The sequence below is a fragment of the Phascolarctos cinereus genome, unplaced genomic scaffold, assembly GCF_003287225.1.
Source record: "Phascolarctos cinereus isolate Bilbo 61053 unplaced genomic scaffold, phaCin_HiC Scaffold_8;HRSCAF=390, whole genome shotgun sequence".
In the NCBI taxonomy this organism is placed as follows: Eukaryota; Metazoa; Chordata; class Mammalia; order Diprotodontia; family Phascolarctidae; genus Phascolarctos; species Phascolarctos cinereus.
Window position 1 is genome coordinate 40,258,123 of NW_027556291.1, and position 23,472 is coordinate 40,281,594.

The 23,472-nt window shown below is 43.9% G+C and overlaps 1 protein-coding gene across 2 annotated transcripts in view; it reads right to left on the reverse strand.

The window, feature by feature from the left end:
* LOC110197722 (transmembrane 9 superfamily member 2-like) overlaps positions 1-23,472 on the reverse strand; it is a 76,233-nt gene that overhangs the window by 27,762 nt on the left and 24,999 nt on the right. For both annotated transcript variants that reach the window (XM_020971765.2, XM_020971764.2), the window contains exons 6-8: positions 5,277-5,404; positions 2,968-3,079; positions 2,000-2,079 (exon numbers count right to left, since the gene is read on the reverse strand). In XM_020971765.2, the coding sequence (XP_020827424.1) occupies positions 2,000-2,079; positions 2,968-3,079; positions 5,277-5,404 (320 nt within the window). The remainder of the gene's footprint in view (positions 1-1,999; positions 2,080-2,967; positions 3,080-5,276; positions 5,405-23,472) is intronic.

The following is a 23,472-nucleotide window of genomic DNA, read 5'->3' on the forward strand; positions in this document are numbered from 1 at the left end:
ACTCAATGTGCATTCTTGGTTATTTTAATGGGGATAAAACCCTTTAAAAAAAAGATATAAGGGGGGGAGTGGGGAGGGAGGAAGGAAGGGAGAGAATTTGGAACTCAAAGTTTTAAAAACAAAATTGTTTTTACATGTAACTGGGGGAAAATAAAATACTAAATAAAAAAAGAACTGCTGGGGAAAAAAAGATATAAAAGCTGTTTCTTGAAGCAGTCCTCTGATCAAAAGAGGTTAACTGGCTTCACCCAATACCTCCTAAACTTGCTGGCAAATCTGGGAGTGAGGGTTCAAGCCATTAACCAGGAAATGACCACTCTACTCCTGGGTTCTCAAACTTGCTCAGTCCACAGACTCATTCTGCAGGGCCAGGGCCCTGTGGCCTATTTTCTCTACCAACTTCTATTTGCTGGTTTATAAAAAACTTCAGCAGAATTAGTCGAAAGTTTGGCATTGCTTTTTATGAGCCACCCAAACATAAGCATCCTGAGAACAAGTGCTGTCGGCAAATGAAGACATCCATCCATCAGGCTGAGCTCAAAGCCAAAGCAGTCACTGTTACTGACGGCATCGATGCTGGCAGCCCATGGACCAGCTGCAAGTACTTGCCTCTGAGAACCACTCTGGACAGGTGGTTTACCATCCAAATAAAAGAGCTCAGAACAGCTCTGCAGAGGTTATAGCAAAACAGCTCTAGGGCACCCACCAAACAGAAGACTTCCAAGGTGCTGGGTCACCACTTACCAAGGGAAGGAGAGGAGTGGTTCTCTTCTCCCAAAGGCCAGACCCAGAGAACCAGAGCCTTCAATAACAGGGCTACCCAAGAGGCAACACAGCTGGGCCAGGGAGGTGGCAAAAAGGTGACCTCTTTATGCCAGGAGAGAACAATGGCATTTCTGCCACATGTCCAGGCAGTGAGTAGCCAGTGTATGTCTTTAAGTGTAATAGAGAAGTCAGCTCTATCTCTGTATAAGCCTGGCCTCTCATACTTCTACTGACAAGGAGAAAGGGAGAAGAGAGCAAGGAATCTCTGAGACAGACTGCCCTGAGGCAGCACAGCACCCATGCTTGCCCCTCTCTGTGCCAATATGACCTTTGTGGGAAGGGAGCCAGAAGAGCAGATGGTATGACTGACTCCCTTCTCCCCGGGCCCTCCTGCCCACCCTGGATGTCAAGCTGAGGCAGCTCCAGAACCCCAGGCCAATTACCATCATTTGGGAGTAGTCTACAATAACACTACGCCTTCAGTTCAGCAGAACCCAGTCAGCTGCCCAAGACTACTCCTACCGAAAGGGTAGGCTCTGTACAGATACAAAAACATGTGTAGATAAGCGCATGAATATTCTATACACACACATCCTAGGCTACCAGAGCCCTAGATTCCTCAATCCATCTTTGCTGATTTACTCCCCAGATTTGAATCCCAAGTCCTCTCTACGCAGCTTCTATAGGCCTTACCCCCAAATCTAGGCTGGACCACTTTGCAGTAAGCGGCAACATTCTTACAATCCTCTGTTCACATGAATCCCTCTGAACTACTATGGTGTGGATCACAGCCCAGACCAGATGTCCCATGGGGAAAACAGAAGACAGCTTCTCTGCCCTCCCCAACTCATTCTTCTCCCTTCTCTGGTTGTACAGCTTTCCAGTCTTCTGTGATAAGCTGGAATCTCTGCCAGCCTATGAGGTTTATACTGCATACCCTCCGGATTTCTGAACTCCCTAAAGGAATGGTTCTTACCCTGGGGCCTGTGAACTTGTTTTTTAAAAAAATATTTTGATAACTGTATTTCAAATATAATTTGTTTCCTCTGTAATCTTGTGTTTTAGTTTATGCATTTAAAAACATTATTCTGAGAAAGGGTCCATAGGTTTACCCAGACTGCCAAGAGGCCCATGGCATAACAAAGGTTAAGAAAACTCTTGCCTTAATGGGAAATATACATTTTAAATTTGCACTCTGAAGTGATGTTTTTTCTCTATGTCACAGAAAACTTACCTAAACCACTGGATGTTGGTATGAGGCATAGACTCCAAAATGTAATCCCATCGAGATGCCCATTTAATGTTATTGTTCTCCTAAAACAAACATAGGAAACCATATGACCAACCACGGACTGACCAACCTGTTAGTTACAACTGTGAGATGCAACTTGCAAAAACTCAGCATTCTTTTGGCTTCTATTACATTCTGTGCCATTCTACAGAGGAGTGGGTCTGGCCCTTTGAGTTACACATTTGCATATGGCCATAGCTGAATCAGGCCTGAAGGGAAGAGCCTGAACTGTGAGCAAAATCTGGATTTTTCATATTTGAAAACCAGTGTAAAATACAACTTCTTGTATTGGTTTGTCTAATGGAACCTCATGCCTCCTAGCTATCAACATCTGACATTGGTGTGCCCTTCTGAGAGCATTTCTAAGCATTACTGTTTTAAAAGACAAGTCGCTTAGTCACAACATAGCAGTTTTTCTCCTGAATATCTGATTGTCAACAACACAGAGACAAGAGAGTGAGAGTGTGTGTGTGTGTGTGTGTGTGTGTGTGTGTGTGTGTGTGTCAATGCACATATGCGCACACAAGGCCCCACACTGGCTAGGCTCCTATTAACCCAGTTGGCCCTAGGATGAGGGGTTAGCCAGCAGGGAGTTTTTGAGAAACCAATAAAAGATGCTGGAAGTAGGAAGAATAATCCTGAGAGGCCAAACCTTCAAGCCAAAAATCACACAGAGAATCTCTACCCCAAATACAATTCCTTTGGCTTTGTGATACCCTCATAGGTACCAGTCTTTCACCCTTGGGTGCTTAATGCTGCCCCACTGGACTTCCCACCTGTTCTACAGGATCCCTCAGATGTGCTATAATCACGTGATGTGACAAAGATTCGAGAAAGCTGGAGCAGTAATGTCTTTGACAAAGGGAAAAAAAGGCAAGAGAAGCTGACTAGCATCACAATAGTCCACTCACTTCAAATTTCACAGAGTAAGTATAGATCAGCTTGAGCTTCTTAGTAAATTCCCCAGGGATTTCCATAGGGGAGCCTTCACATCTCAGTTGATCTTCATCTGTATGTTTATAGCTAAGAAAGGAGAAGAAAAAGAGGGATTTTTTTTTAAAGAACAGATTCTATGAAATTTCTGCTATATAGTTACTAAAATAATAACTTTTACAAAGTGCTTTGAGGTTTACAAAGCATTTTACAAAAAGTATTTCGTTTAGCTTCTCAACAACCATGCAATTATTATCTCCTTTTTTACAGATAAGGAAACTGAGGCAGAAAGAGGTGAAGTGATTTGCCCAGGGTCATACAGCTAGGAAGTGTCTGAGGCAGAATTTGAACTCAGGAAGATGAATATTCTTCCTGACTCCAAGCTCAGCACTCTATCCACTACAGCCCCATCTAGCTGCATTTGATGCCCTGCATTTAAACCCTAGGTATGCTACTCGTTTATAACCTTTGTGACCTTGAACACCGTGCTACCCAGATGCTTGTAAAGAAACTCCTAATGACAGACTGAACAGGTGGTCTTCCATTTTGCTCTGCATTTAAATATCTGAATATCATAAATAGCAGAGGTTCTAAACAAGTCCACTGATCACAAGAAAGTCACCACTCTAGAGGTTGCTATCTGTCTCCTGCTGCACAGAACAAGTCTGCCTCCTTTTCGACAGGCAGTTGTGAGAAATTATTTTCTCAGCAAAGGCTTTGCTCCTTGTCTTTGATCTGCCCTTCAGTATCTTAAAAGTCTTGCCTTGTAAGCTCTGCACAGGGCTGGGGAAGTAAGCAGAAAAAAGCCAGAATCCCATCGTGACAACTGGCTGCTACATGAATGTCTACGATGTGCAAGGCACCAAATGACATCATGGAGAGAATCACTATGATGGAGGGTTGGAAGGCCCAACTCTGCCACAAACCAGCTGCCTGTCTTTGCCCAAGTCACACGCCCTACTCTGTCCCCAGGCTCGGCTAACATTTTATGGTTCTAGAGCTCACCTAGTCCAGTCCTTTCATGTTAGAGATGAGGTAAGTGAAGCCTACACAAGGCCACAAAACTCAACAGGGATGACAACTCCAGGCTCCCAACTCCCAAGCCAGTGTTCTTGGGGTCTGTCAATTCACCTCAGTCAACCTTCAGAGAGCATCCGTTCCCTTTCCTAATCAAGTCTGTGCTTACTTTATACATTCATGATGCTCCAGGCGTGTGTGTGTGTGTGTGTGTGTGTGTGTGTGTGTGTGTGTGTGTGTAAACATAAATATATACACATGTATACACATATTGCTGCTTAGTCATTTCAGTCGTGATCAACTCCTCATGACTTCGTTTGGGGTTTTTATGACAAAGATACTAGAGTGGTTTCCCATTTCCTTCTCCAGCTCATTTTTACAGAGGAGGAAACTGAGGCAAACAGGGCAAAGTGACTTACCCAGGGTCACACAGCTAGTAAGTGTCTGTGGCCAGATTTGAACTCAGGAAGATGAGTCTTTCTGATTCCAAAGCCTGATGCTTTTTCCACTGCACCACCTAGCTGCTCCATATACACAAACACACATATGCATATACATGGGCACCTAGGTAGCACAGTGAATAGAGTACCAGGCCTGGAATCGAGAAGACTCATCTTCCTCTGGCCTCAGATGCTTACTAGCTGTGTGACCCTGGGCAAGCCACTTTACCCTGTTTGCCTCAGTTTCCTCATCTGTAAAATGAGCTGGAGAAGGGAATGGCAAACCACTCCAGGATCTCTGCCAAGAAAACCCCTAATGGGGTCACAAGGAGCTGGACATGACTGAAAAAACGACTCAACAACAACAACGTACATATGTGTAAAATCACCATCATGCAGCCTTCACTTTTCAACAGATCTGAATTCATGTTAGGCACTGTGGAGTGGGGGTAGGGGTCGGGAAATGCCAGCATTACAAAATGTAGATCATGTGTGGTCTGTCCCCTTAAGAAACTTAGGAATATTCTAGGGGAATATGACACACAAAGAACCATAAGATAAAACAACAGGTGATTAATCAATGACAGGTACAAGGAAATTGCTAGGAGAGGTTTAAGGGGGTGAAGGCCATTATGACTGGGCATGCTTTAAGGACAGCTTCCCAGAGAAGGCAGAAATTCAATTCTTAAGTGCAAGTGGGGTCATTAATCATTTTTTCACCCTACTTTATTTTTTGCATTTATTTAAAAGGGTGTATTAAAAAACTCCTGTGGTGTTCCTGTTGTATTTTTTTTAACTAATCTAATTAAAAAAACCACACTTAAAATTACCTTTTCGGCTCAAGCCTAGCAGTAACCAGCCGTGCTCCAGGCCAATTTTCATCTTTTGCACTGTGATATGTAATCGTGATGTCAACATGATTGAAGAGGTAAAACGTGTTTTTTTTGTTAAATTCAGACTGCCAAAAAAGAAAAAAAATACTGTTTAAAGGCATTTTTCAGCTTTCCCTACAAGCAAAAGGTCTAATTATAATAAGAAATAAGATTAGCTACATTATCCAAAACTACTAAGAGAACTGAGTTTTATGACTTCTAAGGCCCCTCCCAGCTCTATATCTATAAGCAATCATGCACAACTGACCTATAAATTAAGCTGCTGGCTAAATCTTGGGGGAAAAAAATGCATTTTATTGATGCCTTCTGTCTTTACAACATAGTCAATTCCACCCACCCACTGCCTGGTCCAGACTGCATCCTCCCTTGTGACAGAGAAAAACAATTAAGCTAAAACATCCGCCACAGTGGCTGCATCTGACAATATATACCACATTCTGTCCTAGCAGTCCCCCGCCTCTCTGCCTTCAGGGAGGAATGGATGTTCCATTATCTGTTCTCCGGGACCTTCACTGGTTTTTCAATTACTCAGAGACTGACTTCCCGTTAGTGGTCTTTTCACTTTACATTACTGCAGTCATTATGAATATTGTTCTCTTGGTTCTGCATTGGTTAATACAAACCTTGCCATGTTTCTCCAAATTCCTCATCTTTGTCTCTTCTCACTACGTAATAATACATCATGACCTTCATATACTATAGTTTTTTCCAACTGTTCCCACACTGATGGGCACCCACTGTCACCAGTTCTTTCCTCTCCCAAAGGTACTGCCAGGTCAAAGGTATGGTTAATGAGCCTTTTTCCAGCCTTTAATTCACTCTGAATTAATATCCAGAAATGTTCAACTACTACACAGCTCTACCAATACTGAGATGCTAGCTAATTCTACCATCACTTGATAGCCCAGTAAATTAAATATTTAACGAAATGGAAAAACCATTTCAAACGTGGTTGTGAAATCTACAGAACCTTATCTTTGTACTTAGGACAACTGATAAACCACTGAAAGTAAACAAAGCTAGGTCATGTATCTGATGGTAAACATGAATGAAGCTCTCATCAGCATGTAAATACCCACCCATGGCTCCCTAGTGCTTACAGGTATCTCACTTTGGGGCCCAGGGTCCCTTGACTCGACCACACAAACTTGAGCAGGTCCCTCAGTGTCAGAAGACTACAACCCAATTCTGTCATTCCAACTCCATAGGGCCCAAAGCCCTCTCTGGAACAAGGAAGAAAACTCATTTGTTGACATGGGCTGGGGGGCGCAGAAAAAGCACGATTCTTCTCTTGCTTTCATTTCCCCAAGATTTCAATCCTCAGATGAGGACCCTGTGCAGGATGCTGAATATAAAAGCTTTATATATCACTCTCTGGGATTATTTCCTATTCCAAGTGACATTTCCAGAGGCTCAGAGTTGGACAGCATCTAGTCCAACCCCTACCTGGGCAGCCTCTGACCTATGACCACCTCCAGTAAGGTTTCTAACTCTCTTAATGCAGCCCAAGACTGCACTGGGCTATTTTTGTCTGCCATATAACTGCTGATGCATCTTGAGCCGGCAATCCAGTACAAGGTCCATCCTCCTGCTAAGGCCCACCGTTCAACCATGTTGCCCAAGTTCCCAATATGGACTGTTCAGATGCAAAGAGAAATATTCCCTATTCTCAGCTCACAGCCTCCAACACAAATACTTCTAAGATATGCAGCTCTAAATGTTAAGACCGGTGACAAGCAGCACTTTACTTTTGTTTTCACATACAAAGAGGTAACAGGATTCCTGAAGACAAATGAAATTCACAGATTTATTTCCCACCCACCCACTCTGCCACCAGAGATTCAGCTTTCTCCTTTAGCCCAGAGAAAACATGGCCAGGCTAATACTGGTTGGGAGTTTCACTTCTTTTCCTTGCCTTTTTTTTTTGGGGGGGGGGGTCTAAAACTGCAAATCAGAAAGATGCTAAATGTTCTTTTTAGGCCAAAGGGAAACCACAGAAGGCACAAATTCCAACTGCTATTAAATGGTTCTCCATCATTAACATGCCAATTGACTGGTTCACTTAATGCTAACTGCTCAGCACTAAGAGTCACAGGAAGTTCTGAACTTTCCAACAAAGTTCCAAAAGCACACTACCCCAGAAAGAGCCAAAGCATGGAGAACCACACCAAGATTTACCCTAAGTACAACATCCCAGAGAAGTTCAAAAAGTAGCACTGGAAAAGATCTTAACAAGTAATCTAGTCTAATACCCTCATAATCCAGAAAGGGAAGTCAAGGCCCAGAGAAGAGAAGAGCCTCTCAGTAGCCTGTCCCCAACAAGACCCAGCCTCTACTCGGCTGCTAAACCAATTTTCCTAAAGCATGGGTCTGACCATTCTATCCCCTAGTCAATAAACTCCATTAGTTCCCCATTACCTCCAGGATCAAATATAAAGCCCTTGCTTTGGCTTCTAGAAGCTTTTCATAATCTGGCCCTTTCTTGCTTTTCCAGTCTTCTTACACTTCACTGCCGAATTCTCGGAGATGCAGTGACTCTGGCCTTCATGCTGTTCCTTGTACACGACCCTGTATCTCTAGACTCTGATTTAACACTGGCTGCCCCCCCAGGCTTGGCCTGGCCCGTTCAGCCTTCCCACCTCCCCTCCTTGACTCCCCCTGGCCTCCTACCTTCTGCAGGAGGCCTTTCTCCATTCCCCTAGCTGCTTGTGCCTTCCAATTTACCAGCACCAGGCAAGTCTTTGCCTTTCTTTCTCCAGTACTCAGCACAGTGCCTGATGCACTGTAAGCACTTCATAAATGCCAGCTGTTGATTATGATGACCGTGACAATGATTTGCCCAAGGCGACAGAACTGGTATGTGGTGGAACCCACAACTCAAACTCGGGCCTGCTGGTTCCAAATGGGTTACTCTTTTCCTATCATACTTCCTTACCCTATAGATAACACCCAGATGCAGGTATCCCGTCTGATTCGTTCCCAAGCCACCAATGGAGCTAAGTGAGATTGTGTAAAGGGTCTAGTTTTTGTTCAGGTCTTACTATGCCAGCCTCCAGAAAAGTCTCCTCCCATGCTTCATTGCAGCAAAGGTGGCCCTGAGATCTGCCACACTCAAACAGCTTCAAATCACATCACAGTGACAGACTACACCTGCTTGGAAAGAGTGCCCTACCTAAGTACAAAGATGCCCATCACTACTGGCCCCCTGCTAATTAACCTTCCAGTCATGGCAACCCATGAAACAAAGAAAACCACAGAGGCAGCTAGGTGGCACAGTGGATAGAGCACTGGCCCTGGATTCAGGAGGATCTGAGTTCAAATCTGGCCTCAGACACATGACACTTACTAGCTGTGTGACCCTGGGCAAGTCACTTAACTCCACTGCTTAGCCAACAAAAAAAGAAAATGAAAAAGAAAACTACAAAAGGCCCCTATGCAACTTATACAGCAACAGTGGCAGAGTAGGAGAAAACGGGGTCCAGGGTATTAAGAATTAGTACAGGTTTTAGTTGTAAGACTTCTAAATGTGAGACCCTTAACCAGTGACTAACTAATAAACATACTATTGTATGTTGTGTGTTGTATTAAAAACTCAATCCTCTGAACCTTGGAAGAAACAAAGCCAGCAGACAAAAGGAAGCAGAGGTGGCAGCAGCAGTACTTCATGAGACGACTGGCCCTCTTGCGTCACAGTGCTCCTGACAAGCATGGCAGACGTGCGCAGCACAAGCAGCTCCATGAACAGACAAGAAGGGAGGCTTGTCATGCAGCGAGCACAAGGGATACGCGATAGGGAGCCCGTACGCTCTACCTAACTACACAATGTCAAGAAATTGAGAGGAAGGCCCCCCTATCCCAGCACATGTGCTGAATCCCCATGGAGGATTCACTGGAAAAAATGGTGAAAAGATGCACAGGATGGAAAAGTATGGATGGATTGGGACCTGCACCCTCAGAGGCAACCACCCTCATTGATGAAACCAAAGACAACTAAGCTAGATGATCCAAAGGGCATTCAAGGACGAAACTGGAAGGATGACGAATTGACAAGGAGATTTGTAACAAATGGCCTCCACAAATGCCAGCGGGTCCACTCGCTAGCTTGGGCTTCTGTCTCCATTGAGCTACATGAGGAAGGGGGGATGGGATTAGGGCACATAAAGGTGGGAAGAACATCTTGCTCCCACTCTGTTCCCACACTCAAGGGTACAATAAAGAAATGGCTGCTGATATCATGCTACAAGCTCTCAAGAAACTTCCAATTGTATCAACACTAAAAATCATCAATAGCATACTAGGAGTTTCTGCATGATGTCAAATGTGAAATGTAAACTCTGGACTTCCAAATACAAGGGGAAAAAAGATAAACTGAGGCATAAGGTCAATTAAGAAGGCAGATCATTTTCTGTGATTAATGTTAATACTATTCTATTCTGTGGGTGGGCTATCAATAGGAAACTTTATTTCCCTGGGTAACCCAACCTGGAATGTGACTTCAAATGTTACCAATGAGTTTAAAGTGTCTTTCTAGATATTGTCAGGAATGAACCGGCCTCAACTGTAATTAGAATAAAATGAGCAATAAACTACAACCCTGTAACAGTATTCTTACTACTAAACCATAATGCTTCTGACCAAATAAACCTCTGAGTAGGCATTAGGAGAGAAAAAGGACTGGCCAGCTGACAAGAACATTCCAGTTAGCTTAACATTTGTTTCTCGGGGTCAATTAATAATTGGCTTTTTCAAGGACGTTCGTCTCATACGAGTTTAGTAGCATGAGCTGGTTGTCCCATAGACTAATCATCCCTGAAACAGCTTGGTACCAAGGTCTCAAAGCCCAGACCCAGAAGGCTAAGGCACTGCACCCTGGACCCCTGCTGATCCAACAGAGGACACCCAGGCAAGCCATGGGGCCTGCCTAGAGCTGCCCAGTAGCCAACTGTCCGTACGACTATCCTGACGACTGATCTAGACGCACACAAAAACAACATGAAAGACCATGGATGAGCCTTTGTTGCTGAACTGAAGCAACGCGACTGGCCCCACAAATAATAAGATCACAGCAAGAAAAGATATTCATGTGTACTACATATCTAAGAGTAAAGGGCAAACTCTTCTACCTAAGATGATACGCTATCTGTGGAGTCAACAGAAAACTATTCAAATACAAGGAAGCCAACCAGCAAGTCTTTCAGGAGAGCGGCAGATGATGGCCATGATTACCAATCCTGACTTTGAGAAAGCCTAGCAAGAGCTTCAATTATCTCAGGGGTTACCCTATAAGATTTTGAAACTCTCAAATCAAATGTAATTAGATTTTTAAATGAATGACAAAAATATATAACACTCAGCAACAATGTGAGGGAGAGAGGAAGACTGGAAAGGAGAAGGCCAGGAGGGAATGCTATAAAAACCAAATGGCAAGGCCCAAAAGGTTAGGAGAGTAACTGGAGTTTGGTGGCAACCCCTACTCTGGAGTAAGCTCTCTGTCTGTATAGCAGCAGTGAGGTCTAACTTGATGGCTGTTATATCATGACCTGCCAAGCATCTTGGAAGAGGTCAGTGTCACATGTCACATGGAACAAGGCAAGGTCACTACCAACATGACCCAAGAATGCCACCAGCTGACTGGCTCCACTGAGCGAGACAGAGCCACAAAACAGATGCTAGCAGAATACCACATGCAGATTGGAGAAGAAACATAGTGAACTCCATGTCCCATGTAATCTCAAGCAATAAAGCAGAAGTGTTGACCACTGGCCAGCAGAGCACTTGGTACGTAAAAGTCAGAGAAAGGTGAGTGTGGAAAGCTGGAGCTATAAACAAGAGGTTTTCCACTCGTCACAGTGTGAACTTCTCAGAGAGTAGATGCAAGAAGTCCCTGTGGATGGAAAAGCTGAAAGTTCCCACCGCTGGAAACCAGCTGAAGAAGAAAAAACTATCCAGACAGCCCTGGCCTGGGAATCAGTCGACCTATGTGACTTTCGGCTAATCACCGCCCCTCTCGAAGAAAATGAGGAAATCCCTTAGTCTGGGGGATCTCTAAGGTCCCTTTCCAGCTGGGATATTTATGGTCCTAACCCTATACAGAGATGGCTGTTAGGTGCATGTCTAACTACACTCTAAATTTAGCACTGATTTCGGTTCTGAAAGTCTCTTACCACTTCCATCATTAACCTCTATAGGAAAAAACAAGCTGCCAGTTTTTGAATAATTTTTTTTAAAAAGGCAAACAGTAGATAGAATTTTAAAAGCATAAACTTGCTAATGGAGCATACTATATAGCTAGTCAGTATGATTAGTGTGAGTAATGAATCCCCTGAAGTGGTCATGTTTCCCCAAATGTGCATCATTCAAAGTTATAATTCTGTAAAATACAGTCTCTGGTTCCAGACCGATGGAAATTTGCAAGTGGGAATTCAAGTAATGTCACCACTTCCGGGAAAATCCATTGTTTTCACTAATCGGGACCTAGCTATAATCCTGAACTCCTAAGACCTAATTAATTATATTTCTTATCATGCAGGTTTACCCACTGAAGAATTCAGAATACAAATTTTCCCAATAACATTCAAGTGAAAGACAAGATTGCGGGTATGCAATTAGATTAGACAGATGGTGTTTGAGCCCCTTCTCTTCAACTCGGAGAAAAAAGGAAGTTCTCCAAAACAATCCAAAGCTTCCTTCTCCTTTCAATCCCTGGCAAACAAACAAAAAAATTAATTCCACAAAGCTTGGAGACTCTCTTGATGAGGTAACTGTTAGAACCTCCAAGATGAATTTCAAAGATAAAACAATTGTTGAATTGACTGATTTCCCAAGAAGTCTACAATGTCTTCATTTTTCTTTCTGTTCCTAAAAAAGCCATTAGCCCAACCCCCTGATCTGTTGCCTGCCTGATTTCTGGTAGCCCCTGTTGGCGACCACTTGTCAACCTAGGAATGTCTATCTTCTTTTAATTCTTTTTCACCCATTCTCAACATGCTGCCCATTCATTCATGGCTGCCCATCTGTTTGGGTCACCACCAATTTAACAGTGCTTAAAAATGGAATACTGAGGGACAGCTAGGTGGTGCAGGGGATAGAGCTCTGGCCTTGGAGACAGGAGGACCTGAGTTCAAATCCAGTCTTGGACACATGACACTTACTGGCTGTGTGACCCTGGGCAAGTCACTTAACCCTGATTGCCTCACCAAAAAGCAAAAAAAAAAAAAAATGGAATACTGATTCTGACATTAGGATTTTTGTAGTCATTCAAACATAGAATGAGACAGCTAGTGGATTTGGACTCAGGAAGACAGGTTCATTCCTGCCTCAGACGCTTACTAGCTGTGTTGCCTTGGATAATTTACTTCCCCAATCCATGCCTCAGTTATAAAATGAAGGAGTTGAACTCGTTGGCCTCTAAGGTCCCTATCAGCTCCAAATCTATGATTCTGTGATCTTGCCAGCAACCTCATAGGTGAATTTCAGCATGCCAGGACACAAATGGTTAACATATCAAGGTTACACAAAGGTACCACCATATAATGAGGCAGGTAGGTGAGTGCCAAGCCTGGAGTCAGGAACATTCATCTTCCCGAGTTCAAATCCAGCCTCAGACACTTAGAAGCTGTGTGACCCTGGGCAAGTCACTCAACCCTGTTTGCCCAAGTTCCTCATCTGTAAAATGTGTTGGAGAAGGAAATGGCAAACCACTCCAGGATCTTTGCAAAGAAAACCCCCAGTGGGGTCACCAAGAGTCAGACATGACTGAAAAAGGAATGAACAACCACTATGTAAAATCTATACCAGTCCAGGGCAATATTTTTGAAGAGTCCTAGATCCCTTACTAAAAGATGACGTGGAACACTGCCCAAGTCATATTGAACACTTTGTGATCCAAATAAATCCCGTACAGATGGAAGATAACAGCTACTAAATGTCTGCAAAGACTAAAGATCCTGAAATCAAGGACATTCAATTGTTCAGGAGAAATTGCTGCATCAAAAGGCATTTTTATCTAAGCTAAATGTGTGATTCATCAATTTCAATATACTTCGGAAATGAGCTTATGGAAAGAGAAGATAAAACGTGCATGTGGAGCAAAAGTCACAAAAGTATTATCTAGAAACCAGAGGAATTTTACATTAGGAACAATAATTCTTTATAAATCTTCGAGGACTTTGTATAGAATGATTAAAAGGCCACTGCCCAGGAATGAACTACAATGAGAGCTTTTGCTGCTGCCAGCATTCCTATCTGTGCAAATATATTTAAAGTATAGATACGAGCCACCTGCAGTTGTCCTTAAATGGCTCCATAAAAAACACAACTTTGGGAAAACAACATTACAGAGGACACTTAATGCCTTAGGAACAAGGGTATAAACAAGAGATACCTGGGAAGTAAAGATTGGTGGATGTCCGGGTAGAGAGGCTAAGGCTGCTCTGGAGGGGAGGAAGAGCATGTGAGGAGACTGTACTTGACTGACAACAGGGATGGGGAATGATGGGGAAAACAGACAATAGCAACAAAAAAAGAACAATCCCCCTGCCAAAAGACTCCCTGCACCATTAATCATCATGAGCAAAACCAAAACCCCCTAAAAACCATCCATGCGCCCAAAGATTGTAGGATGGGCACCCACTATGTTCAATCAGTTGCTCCATCTTGCTGTTTCTACCTTCATGACATCTCTCACAGCTAACCCTTCTCTCAACTCACCACCTTAGCTCAGGCCCTCACCACCTCTCCCCTAGATTACTGTAGCAGCCTCCACACTGATCTCTCCTCCACACCCCTACCAAACAGACTTCCTTAAACACAGATCTGAACATGTGAGTCCCCCCCCTCAATCAACTCCAGTGGCTCCCTACTGCCCATAAAGAAAACATAAAGTTCTCCATTTAGCTTTTCAAGCCTGACACACTTTTTTTCTATCTCATTTGTGTAATACTCTCTCACCTACACTCTGGGATACGGCCAAACTGGTCTCACCCATGGCAGTCTCTCTCCCATCTCCATCCCTCTGCACTGGGCCATTCCCCAGGCCTGAAATGCACTCTCTCCTTCCTTTGCCTCAGAGGCCTTCCCTCCCAAACTACTTTGTCTTGAACTGGATGTACTTGTGTACATACTTCTTGTCTCCCCCAGTAGAATGTAAGGTCATTGCTAATTGGGATGATTTCACTCTTTGTCCTTGTATCCCCAACATCTAAGATCGTATCTGGCACATAACAGGCACTGCCCAAATAGTTACTGAATGACTGCACACAGTAGACAGAGGGTTAGGACTAGGGCCTGGAACCAGATCTGTGTCTGAGAGAGAAAGGGAGTTCCCCAAATGAGGAAACTCCTTCTACCAGGCCAGGTTGGCACTTTCTCTAATACTAGCCTTTGAGAGGGCTGTGAGATGGACAGTCACCCAGCCAGTAAGAGACAATGGCAGGACTTTGGGGTGAGTAAGCATTTATTAAGGGCCTACTATGTGCCAGGCACTGTGCTAAGCACTTTTATAAATATTATTTAATTTGACCTTCACAACAACCGAGGGAGGTGGGTGCTGTTATTATAACCATTTTACAGCTGAGGAAACTGAGGCTGACAGAGGTTAAGTGACTCACCCAGGGTCATAAAGCTAGTAAGAAAGAGCATATGGTTAGATTTGAACACAGGACTTCCTGACTCTAAGTCCTGAACTCTCTTCACTGTGCCACCTAGAGGCCTTTCTTGTAATGATGTTCATATGTAAATCCTGTATGATGTACATAGAAACAGGAAATAGATAAAAAAAAAGAAATAGGAAACAGAAATAGGAAAAGCATATCCAACAGAAGACGTGGATAAAGTGCCTACCAGGTGCCTCCGCAGGATGGGGATGGTGCTTCATCATCTCCACAGGAAGGGGGGGGGGTCACAGAGATAGATGCAAGCCACCTGAGATCTGGCCAAAATGTAAGGGAAATTGGCACAGCTAGCCTGGCTTCAAGAGCCCTGAATCATCCCACTGAGTGCACAACCCCGGGATGCAGCCAGGTGGATGCAGGGAATGTGGCCCAATGGGAGAGGAGGAGTACAGGAGGAGCTTGGGGATGAACAGGAAGAGAGAAGAGAAGGTGCATTTCAGTGGTAGCTGGGGAAAGAAGGAAAAGAGAATACATAAAGGAAAAAGGAAGGAGAAGAGCACTCCTACAGAAAGTAGGGAGCAGCGGCCACAGAAGAAATTACTTGAGTTCTCATTTCTACAGCTCTCTCTGGCCTAGCTAACATTTAATCATAACATCTCACATTTATAAAATGTTTTAAGGGTCACAACATATCTCAATGTTGAGAGATATGGGCTATTATTATTATTCCCATCTTAAAGACGAGGAAACTGAAACTGATAAAGATTCAGTGACTCGCCCAGGGTCACACAGCAAGTAAGTGTCCGAGGCCAGATTTCAACTTAGGTCTTCTTGACTCCAGGCCTGGTGCTCTACCATCGCCTTCGCTCCTCACAAGAATCTTAGGAGGCAGATGTTAGAAGGTACAGCAAACAAAGGGAGAATCTCAAGGCAGATGAAATTAAAGGCAAATTAATTAAATAACTGAATTGAACTGAACAATTAAATTAACTGACTTGAATTAAAGGGAGATGCCAAGAGGTCCCTGAAAATCAGAACAATTTCTTATTTGTCGCAGGCATTCTGCAATTGTTGAATTTTATTGCAAAGTAGCTTTGTAGTCACTATTTAAACATCCTGTTTTCTAGCACAAAATCAGTTCTCCAACTTTTTTTTTTCCCTTTGGAGCATGCCCAATGATCTGCTATCTAAAGGAAGTGTCTGGCCCAGGGGTGTGTGAGCTGCATATATCCAAGGCCACTTGTAACACAGTGTGTCATCACCAAACCTGAAAATGTACTTAGCACCCAAGACCTCAGCGAGCTTACAGCAAGACAAGGCCAGGCACACACACAAGGCGAGAGACACACAGAGGCAGGAAACATCCTGCTTTACTATGGAAGAAGCCTCATCTGCTTCAGTAAGAACAGGACAGTGGGCCTGCCTGGACAACCAGGGGCCACAGCCCTGTGGTTCCTACCTTTAGGATGACAGTAGGATGCTCCAACATGAAAGAAAGGTTGGTACAGGCCTAAGGCCTATACCTTTCTCCCCACAGAAATCAACTGGTGAGACTAGGTGGCACAGTGGCTAGAGGAAGTCAGGAAGGCCTGAGTTCAAATCCAGCCTCAGACACTTACTAGCTGGGTGACCTTAGGCAAGTCTTTTAATCTGTTTGACTCAGTTTCCTCAACTATAAAATGGGGATGATAATTGCACCTATCTCCCAGGGTTGTTATGAGGATCAAATAAGACAATATTTGTATAGCATCTAGCACAGTGCCTAGCCCGTAGTAAACAATATGTAAATCACTTTATATATTATATGTATGCATCATTCACTATTATTATTATTATGGTAGAGTGGAAAGGGCACTAGACTTGGCATCAAAACATCTGGAATCTAATCCTGGCTCTGACATTTACTAGTTGCATAACTATGGGAAAGTCACACCCTCAGTTTTCTCATTTGTAAAATGAAAACAGAACAACCTCTGCTCCCAAACGCTGCTGCTGCCAGGAAAACATCTTACAAAGGTTAAACAGCTCCCCAAATGTGAGTTGTGACTGTCATTCTCATCTCTCTTGTCCCCCTTATTGTGCTATAATCAGAAGAACAAAAGAAATATCCAACTGCAGCATAAGTCCTGGTTGGCTCAAGCAGTCCTGGTACAATGTATTATGGAAGGGTATGGCTGTCATCCCTAAGATCTCTGAACTGTCATATTTGCCTGAACCTGTTATGAATATGTCATCTATGATTCTAACATTAACCTTTTCCTAAGTCTGTATATTCAACCTACTGAAAGACAATATGGTGTAATAGACAAGTTGGGTAGCTTTGGAGACAAGAAGACCTATCTGGGTTCGAGTCCAGCCTCTGTTCCCTATTGTCTGCATGACCCTGGGCAAGTCACCTCATTTCTCCACGCTCTAGGCAACTCTGAGACCATAAGCTGCAGAAAAGGTGCTAACTTGTACTGGTAGGGTAACTTTCCTCATTTAGGAGTTTTCTATATCAATAAAATTATGTATCTTGCCCCTGTGGCTATTCCTACATTACCTCTTGGGGTAACCATTATGTTTCTTTTAATTTTCCCTAAGTTTTTCTCGTCTAAGTTTCAAGAGGCAAACCCTACATCTAGTACTCTAATATGTAAACAAGTCCATATTCACTGTATCATTCATTCAACAAACACTGATTAAGCACCTACTATGTGCAGAACACTAAGCTGGGCAACCAGGTGATATTTAGAACAAATAACACACAGTCCCTGACCTTCTGGAGCCTATAGTCTAGGGGTGGGGAACCTGTGGTCTTAGGGCCATATGTGGCCTTCTAGGTCTTCGGGTGTGGCCTTCTGACTGAGTCCAAGTTTTACAGAACAAACCCTTTTATGAAGGGGATTTGTTCTGGGAAGTTTGGATTCAGTCAAAGGGCCGCACTGGAGGCCCTAGAGGGCCACATGCAGCCTTGAGGCCACAGGTCCCCCACCCCTGCTATAGGCTATGGGAAGATGACACACAAAGTCAGAGCCCTAAAACATATAACTTAAGTGAGCTGAGAGAGCTGCTGAACAACATTCTATGAGAGAAGAGGACATTACCCATGTGGGGGGAGGAGGGAGGTTGAAATGGACAGAATGGGTGAAGCAGGGGAGAGAAGGCATTCCAAGCAGATTCCAGAACATGTTTGCAGGTCAGAGCAGCCCAGTTTGGCTGCAGCCTGGTGCAGTACGAGACAAGGCCAGGAAGGTAGGCAGCTGCCATGCAAGGAAGAGACTTGAATGCCAGACGGGAATTCTCCACATGCTCGGCTTGATTAGATCTGCTCCAATGGTATTCTCATGCCACCCTCATCCTGACCTTTCCAAACTGGAGAGGTCAGAAACTTTTAGTATACCCTCAAGGCAACAATCTAGCCAGTCATGCCTTTGAGGGATCACTTGGTGATCCCAGCATCCATGGGAGGCAAGGGAAGGTGCTGGGGAGCAGCAGCCAGGGGAAATGAGGTGAATAGGTCTAGATAAGAGGGCTTTATGTCCTTAGGTGCTTCTATGAAAGAAATTAAGCCTCACCCCCAACATGGGGGAATCAGAAAACCTAGTGTCCAGAGAACTATCTGGAGGTCAGCGGAGATGGGAAATGATGTGAGTGGATAATAATAATTATTATTATATAATGTGAACAGATTATATTAAAATAATAATATATTAGAACTAGAATAATTATAATAATTGGGGCAGCTAGGTAGCTCAGTGGATAGAGCACCAGGGCCTAGAGTCAGGAAGAATTGAGTTCAAATCTAGCTTAGACACTTACTAGCTGTGCGACCCTGGGCAAGTCACTTAACCCGTTTGCTTCTATTTCCAATCATCTGTAAAATGGGGATAATAATAGCACCTACTTCCCAGAGTTGTTCTAAGGATAAAATGAGATAATTATAAAGCACCTAGTACATTTCCTGGCACACTATAAGTGCTAAATATATGTTATGATGATGACAGATAGATATGTGTGTGTACGTATGTATATGTGGGACACAGATATATGATATGAGATTATGGAAAGCGATTTATAAACTTCAACATATGTATATATATATATGTACATTTCAAATACATATATACAGCTTTATACACAGCTTTAATGTTTATAAATCACTTTATATGTGCATGGTCAGTCATTTTTCAGTCAAGTCTGATTCTCTCTGTGACCCCATTTGGGGTTTTCTCAGCAAAGATACTGGAGTAGTTTACCATTTCCTTCTCCAGCTCATTTTACAGATGAGGAGACTGAGGCAAACAAGGTGAAGAGACTTGACCAGGGTCACACAGCTAGTAAGTGTCTGAGGTCACATTTGACCTCAGAAAAATGAGTCTTCTTGACTCTGGGCTGGTACTGTCTTCACTGCACCACCTAGCTGCCATACACACACACACACACACACACACACACACACACACACACACACACACACACACACATATGTACATCCGTCATTATAACTTTTATATAGCACTTACTATAGACAGAGAATGATAGATAACTGCTCCACATATTGCTTTAAAGCTTGTAAATCGCTTTACATAATCTCATTATGAGAAGTCTCACAGTTTCCCAGAGTAGTGGACCACAAGGGTTGGCATATGCTATGAGCAGCCACCCCTGTGCCTAGGGCCAGTTGGGGGGGGGGGCGGTAATGGGGGCAAGACAGAAGGAGCGCTCGGCTGAAGCAAAGACCAGGCCTGGAGGTGGGAGGCAACAAGAGCTGTGCTCCATACTGCTGCCGAGGGACCTCAAAACAAGTGGCCAAGATGCAAGGGAAAGCATATCCTGCCCCCTGGGGCAAAATCCTTTTTGTCCCAAGCTAGTAATGGCTTTGAGAGTTAGCCAAGAGAGCTGCCAACCTGAAGTCAGTACTGTGGAATTTTCTTTAAGCCAAGTCAGAAGGGCAAGGAGAATTTTTCCCAAGCCCTTTAAGAATGCACCAGGTTTGTTTGTGCCAGCACCATGCAAGGCCTATGAATGACAAAGTAGAAATTGGCCTCTGTCCCAAGGGCTGCAGGAATGTGCTCCTACTCTCCAGGTTATCAGGGAGAATGAAATATCCCATGAAAAAAAGAGAAGATGACCTTCAAACAGGAAACAGAGCAAAGGAGAAGTTCTGCCGAACCTCAGGAGGAGGCACTGGCCCACCTCTGGGGAAACAGCCCCAGGAGTTCCCCAAAATGATGTCCCAGGTACAGAGGTGACCTCAGATAAGAGCTTGTCTAATAATGGTCAAAAGGAGGGGAGAAGAGCAGTGCAGTGGGCACTCTCTGTTGACAGTAAACTGAGGCAGCCATTTATCAACTAGAAACAAACAGAGGGATCTAACGTGACAGCAGGGGTGCCAGAGGGCTGGAGAAGGGGGCAATGGACTCTACAGAAGAGACCAACGAGTCTGACTTTGATTCCTGGCAAAATACAAAAACACATCAGGGCCTGGATCCTGGATGGGAAGGAGAATCTTCCAAGGGCCTGAAGACCTGATGACCCCTGGTGATTCATGTGGGGGCAGAGGGATGGCACCAGAAGGAATCTAAAAAGGCTTGTGCTAAGGATTAGGAAGTACTACACAAAAACATCAGACCTTGAGGGTCCAAGAGGCATTACCATTACTGCTGGTGAGAGGATGGTGGGTTTGGGAAGTGAACTGGCAAAAACCTACAATTTCCATTGCTTGACCACAGGTTAAAACAGAGAAATACCAGGCTCTTGGTGAGGGACAAGAGTTGGTAAGAACCTATTTTGCCAGAGTCTTGGCAGTCTAATCAAAAGAGCTTTAAACCAAAAAGTATTTGAGGGGAAAGGGAGAAAATGGCCTCCACAGACCCAACAAGTCTGGTACCACAACTAGTTCTGGATAAAAGAAAGGAAGAAAAATAGCAGAAGAGAGGGAGATGGTTCCTCCTCTAAGAGAGAACAAGCAATGAAACTCATGGCCGCATAAGTAGTAAAATGTACAAATTATGGATTAAAAAGAGTGATAGAGAGATTTTAGCATTAAAAGACAAACTGAATCTCACAGGTAGTATTCCCTGAGACTTGGGGGAATGGAATGAAGAATTAAGACTGTTGTTCGGAAAGGGCAGAGCTTTTCCAAAATGACCAGAACAGAGTAGCACAAAGCAGGAGTAGCACAGCAGGATACAGTGTGAACATACACACTCACGTAAGGAAACCCAGGAACCTGTGAGGAGCAACAGGACAGAGCATATCTGAATGAGGATTGGGGCAAATCAGAAGCAACGTTCTCCTAGGTGTACAGTACAGGCCACCTGGATGAAACAAGGAATTAGATGAGGTATTTTAGCAAACAGATTAAAAAACCTGGCACAAAAACACAACACTGTAATGATGGGGGACTTCAACTCTCTGGGCATCTGTTAGTGCGCTCACTCTGCCAAAGGTGGAACAGATGACACATTTCTAACTTGCCTTAATGATAATTTCATCCTTCCAAAGGTGGAGAAAGCAACAAGAGGAACCACTATTCTGAACAAGCTTCTGGCCAACAAGATGGAAAGAACTGCTGAAATGGAAGTCTTGAGAACCCTGAAAAGAAATGACCACTCTCCATCACCGATTCTGTGATAAGAGACAAAATGGCCAAATCAAGCACCATCTAACTAGTGCCTACTCCAGACTGGCAGGGCTTCAGAGAAAGGAGAGGCCAATCAGCCCTAAAAGCATGGAAAACTCTTTCAGAATCAATCTCTGATGACACAGGCAGAAATAATTCTGATGAAGAAGAAAAAAAAGCAGAGACCAAAGTAACCAATGACGCACAGGAAATACATTAACCAAAAACTCACATTTAAACACCCCCCTATACCCACACACACCCACACAGAAGAGAAAAGTGAAGGCAGGGTACAGAGAGTAAGAAGAAAGAGATGGGAATAGCTTGGTCCTCTAAGAAGTGCTATATAGCCGAGGAGCTGAAATTGGTGACGAATGCTAAGCACACCCAAAAAAGGGGCCTTTTTTTTTTAGCTAGGTTAGAGGCAAGAGGAGAATCAAAGAAGGGATACTGCTCATGGAGAATGGAATGACGATAATGGCTGACAGTGAGTGGGGAGAACTCACCAACACATACTCTTCTGTTCACTTTCACAGAGGAAGATCTTTGGATGGAGAAGGATAAAACAAAATGGACAGGGGCGGCGAGAATAACCCCAGGACAAGTAAGGAGGTGGGTAGGAAGCAGCTTCTAGCTACTGTCAATGAGTTCACATGAATAGGCCTGGAAAAACCACATCCTCCAGGATGGAAAGATCTGGCAGATGGCATTGCTAGGTGGCCATCAGAGAACTCTGAAAATTCTTGAAGGAGGCCAGTACGCTTGACTTTGATGCTTGGCAAAATACAAAAACATCATTAGGGGACTGGTTTCTGGGAACTTACAAAGAGAAGCAGTGAACCTGAAAAGCCAACATGGTTTCACCAAGAAGTTTTACCAGACTGACTTCATTTGAACCATCTGAATACTCTATTCACTGGTTTACTTCCCAATGCCCAAATGTCCCCCATCCTTAAATCAGATTGCCCCATTCTTTCAAGTTATCATTCTATTAACTCCTGACCCAAACTCCTGGGGGAAAAAGAAAAGCTAGCTGGCATCTCTCAACTGAAACTGTTCTCTCCAAACTTAGCAACAATCTATAAAGTGACAAATCTGATGAGTTTCTCAGTTCTCACACTTTTTTGACCCTCTGCAAGTGCTTGATACCACTGACACCTCTACCTTGTCTTCCTGCCATGGTTCTCTCCTGGCTCTCCTCCTCCCTGTCTAACAGCCAATTCCCAGTCCCATTTGCTGGCTCCTGATCCAGAAGCCACCCTTCTGGGAAGATGTGCCCCAAAGCTCCGTCCTGGGCCCTCTTCTCTTCACTCTCTACTCAGTCTCTTGGAGATCTCATCAGCGCCCAAGGGTTCAGCTCTCACCTCTAAGCAAATGAGGCCCAGATCTACACACCCAGTTCTAGCCTTTCTCATGAACTCCAGCTGTGCAGACATCTCCGACTCAACGTATCCAAAACAGAACTTTCATCTTTCCCCTTCTTTATTCATGTGAAGAGTATCACGATTCTTTTTGTTTGTGTAGTCTCGGCACATAAGCACGGGGTCTACCACATAATAGGTGATCATAAATTTCTCCTGGATAATTCTCCTTTTTTGACAAGGTAATGAGACTAATGGATGGGGGGAGGGGGGATGTAGAAATAGTCTACAAAGATTTTAGCAAAGCACTTGACAACATCTGGATGAACTGGGCTGTGTAACTATGAGAAATGCTAATATCAGAATGTTGTTTTGCACACCCACAGACATCCTGGTGTCCCCCCAGTGATTTGCAGAGAATGCAAATTGCTAACTGAGGAGAGGATGTAAAAGTGGGCCCCTTTCAAATCTGGGCAGATTTGCAGGATGTTAGGGGCAGGTAACAAAGGTAAGGATGTGGAAGGATGCACCTCATTCAGACTTGCAATGGCCAC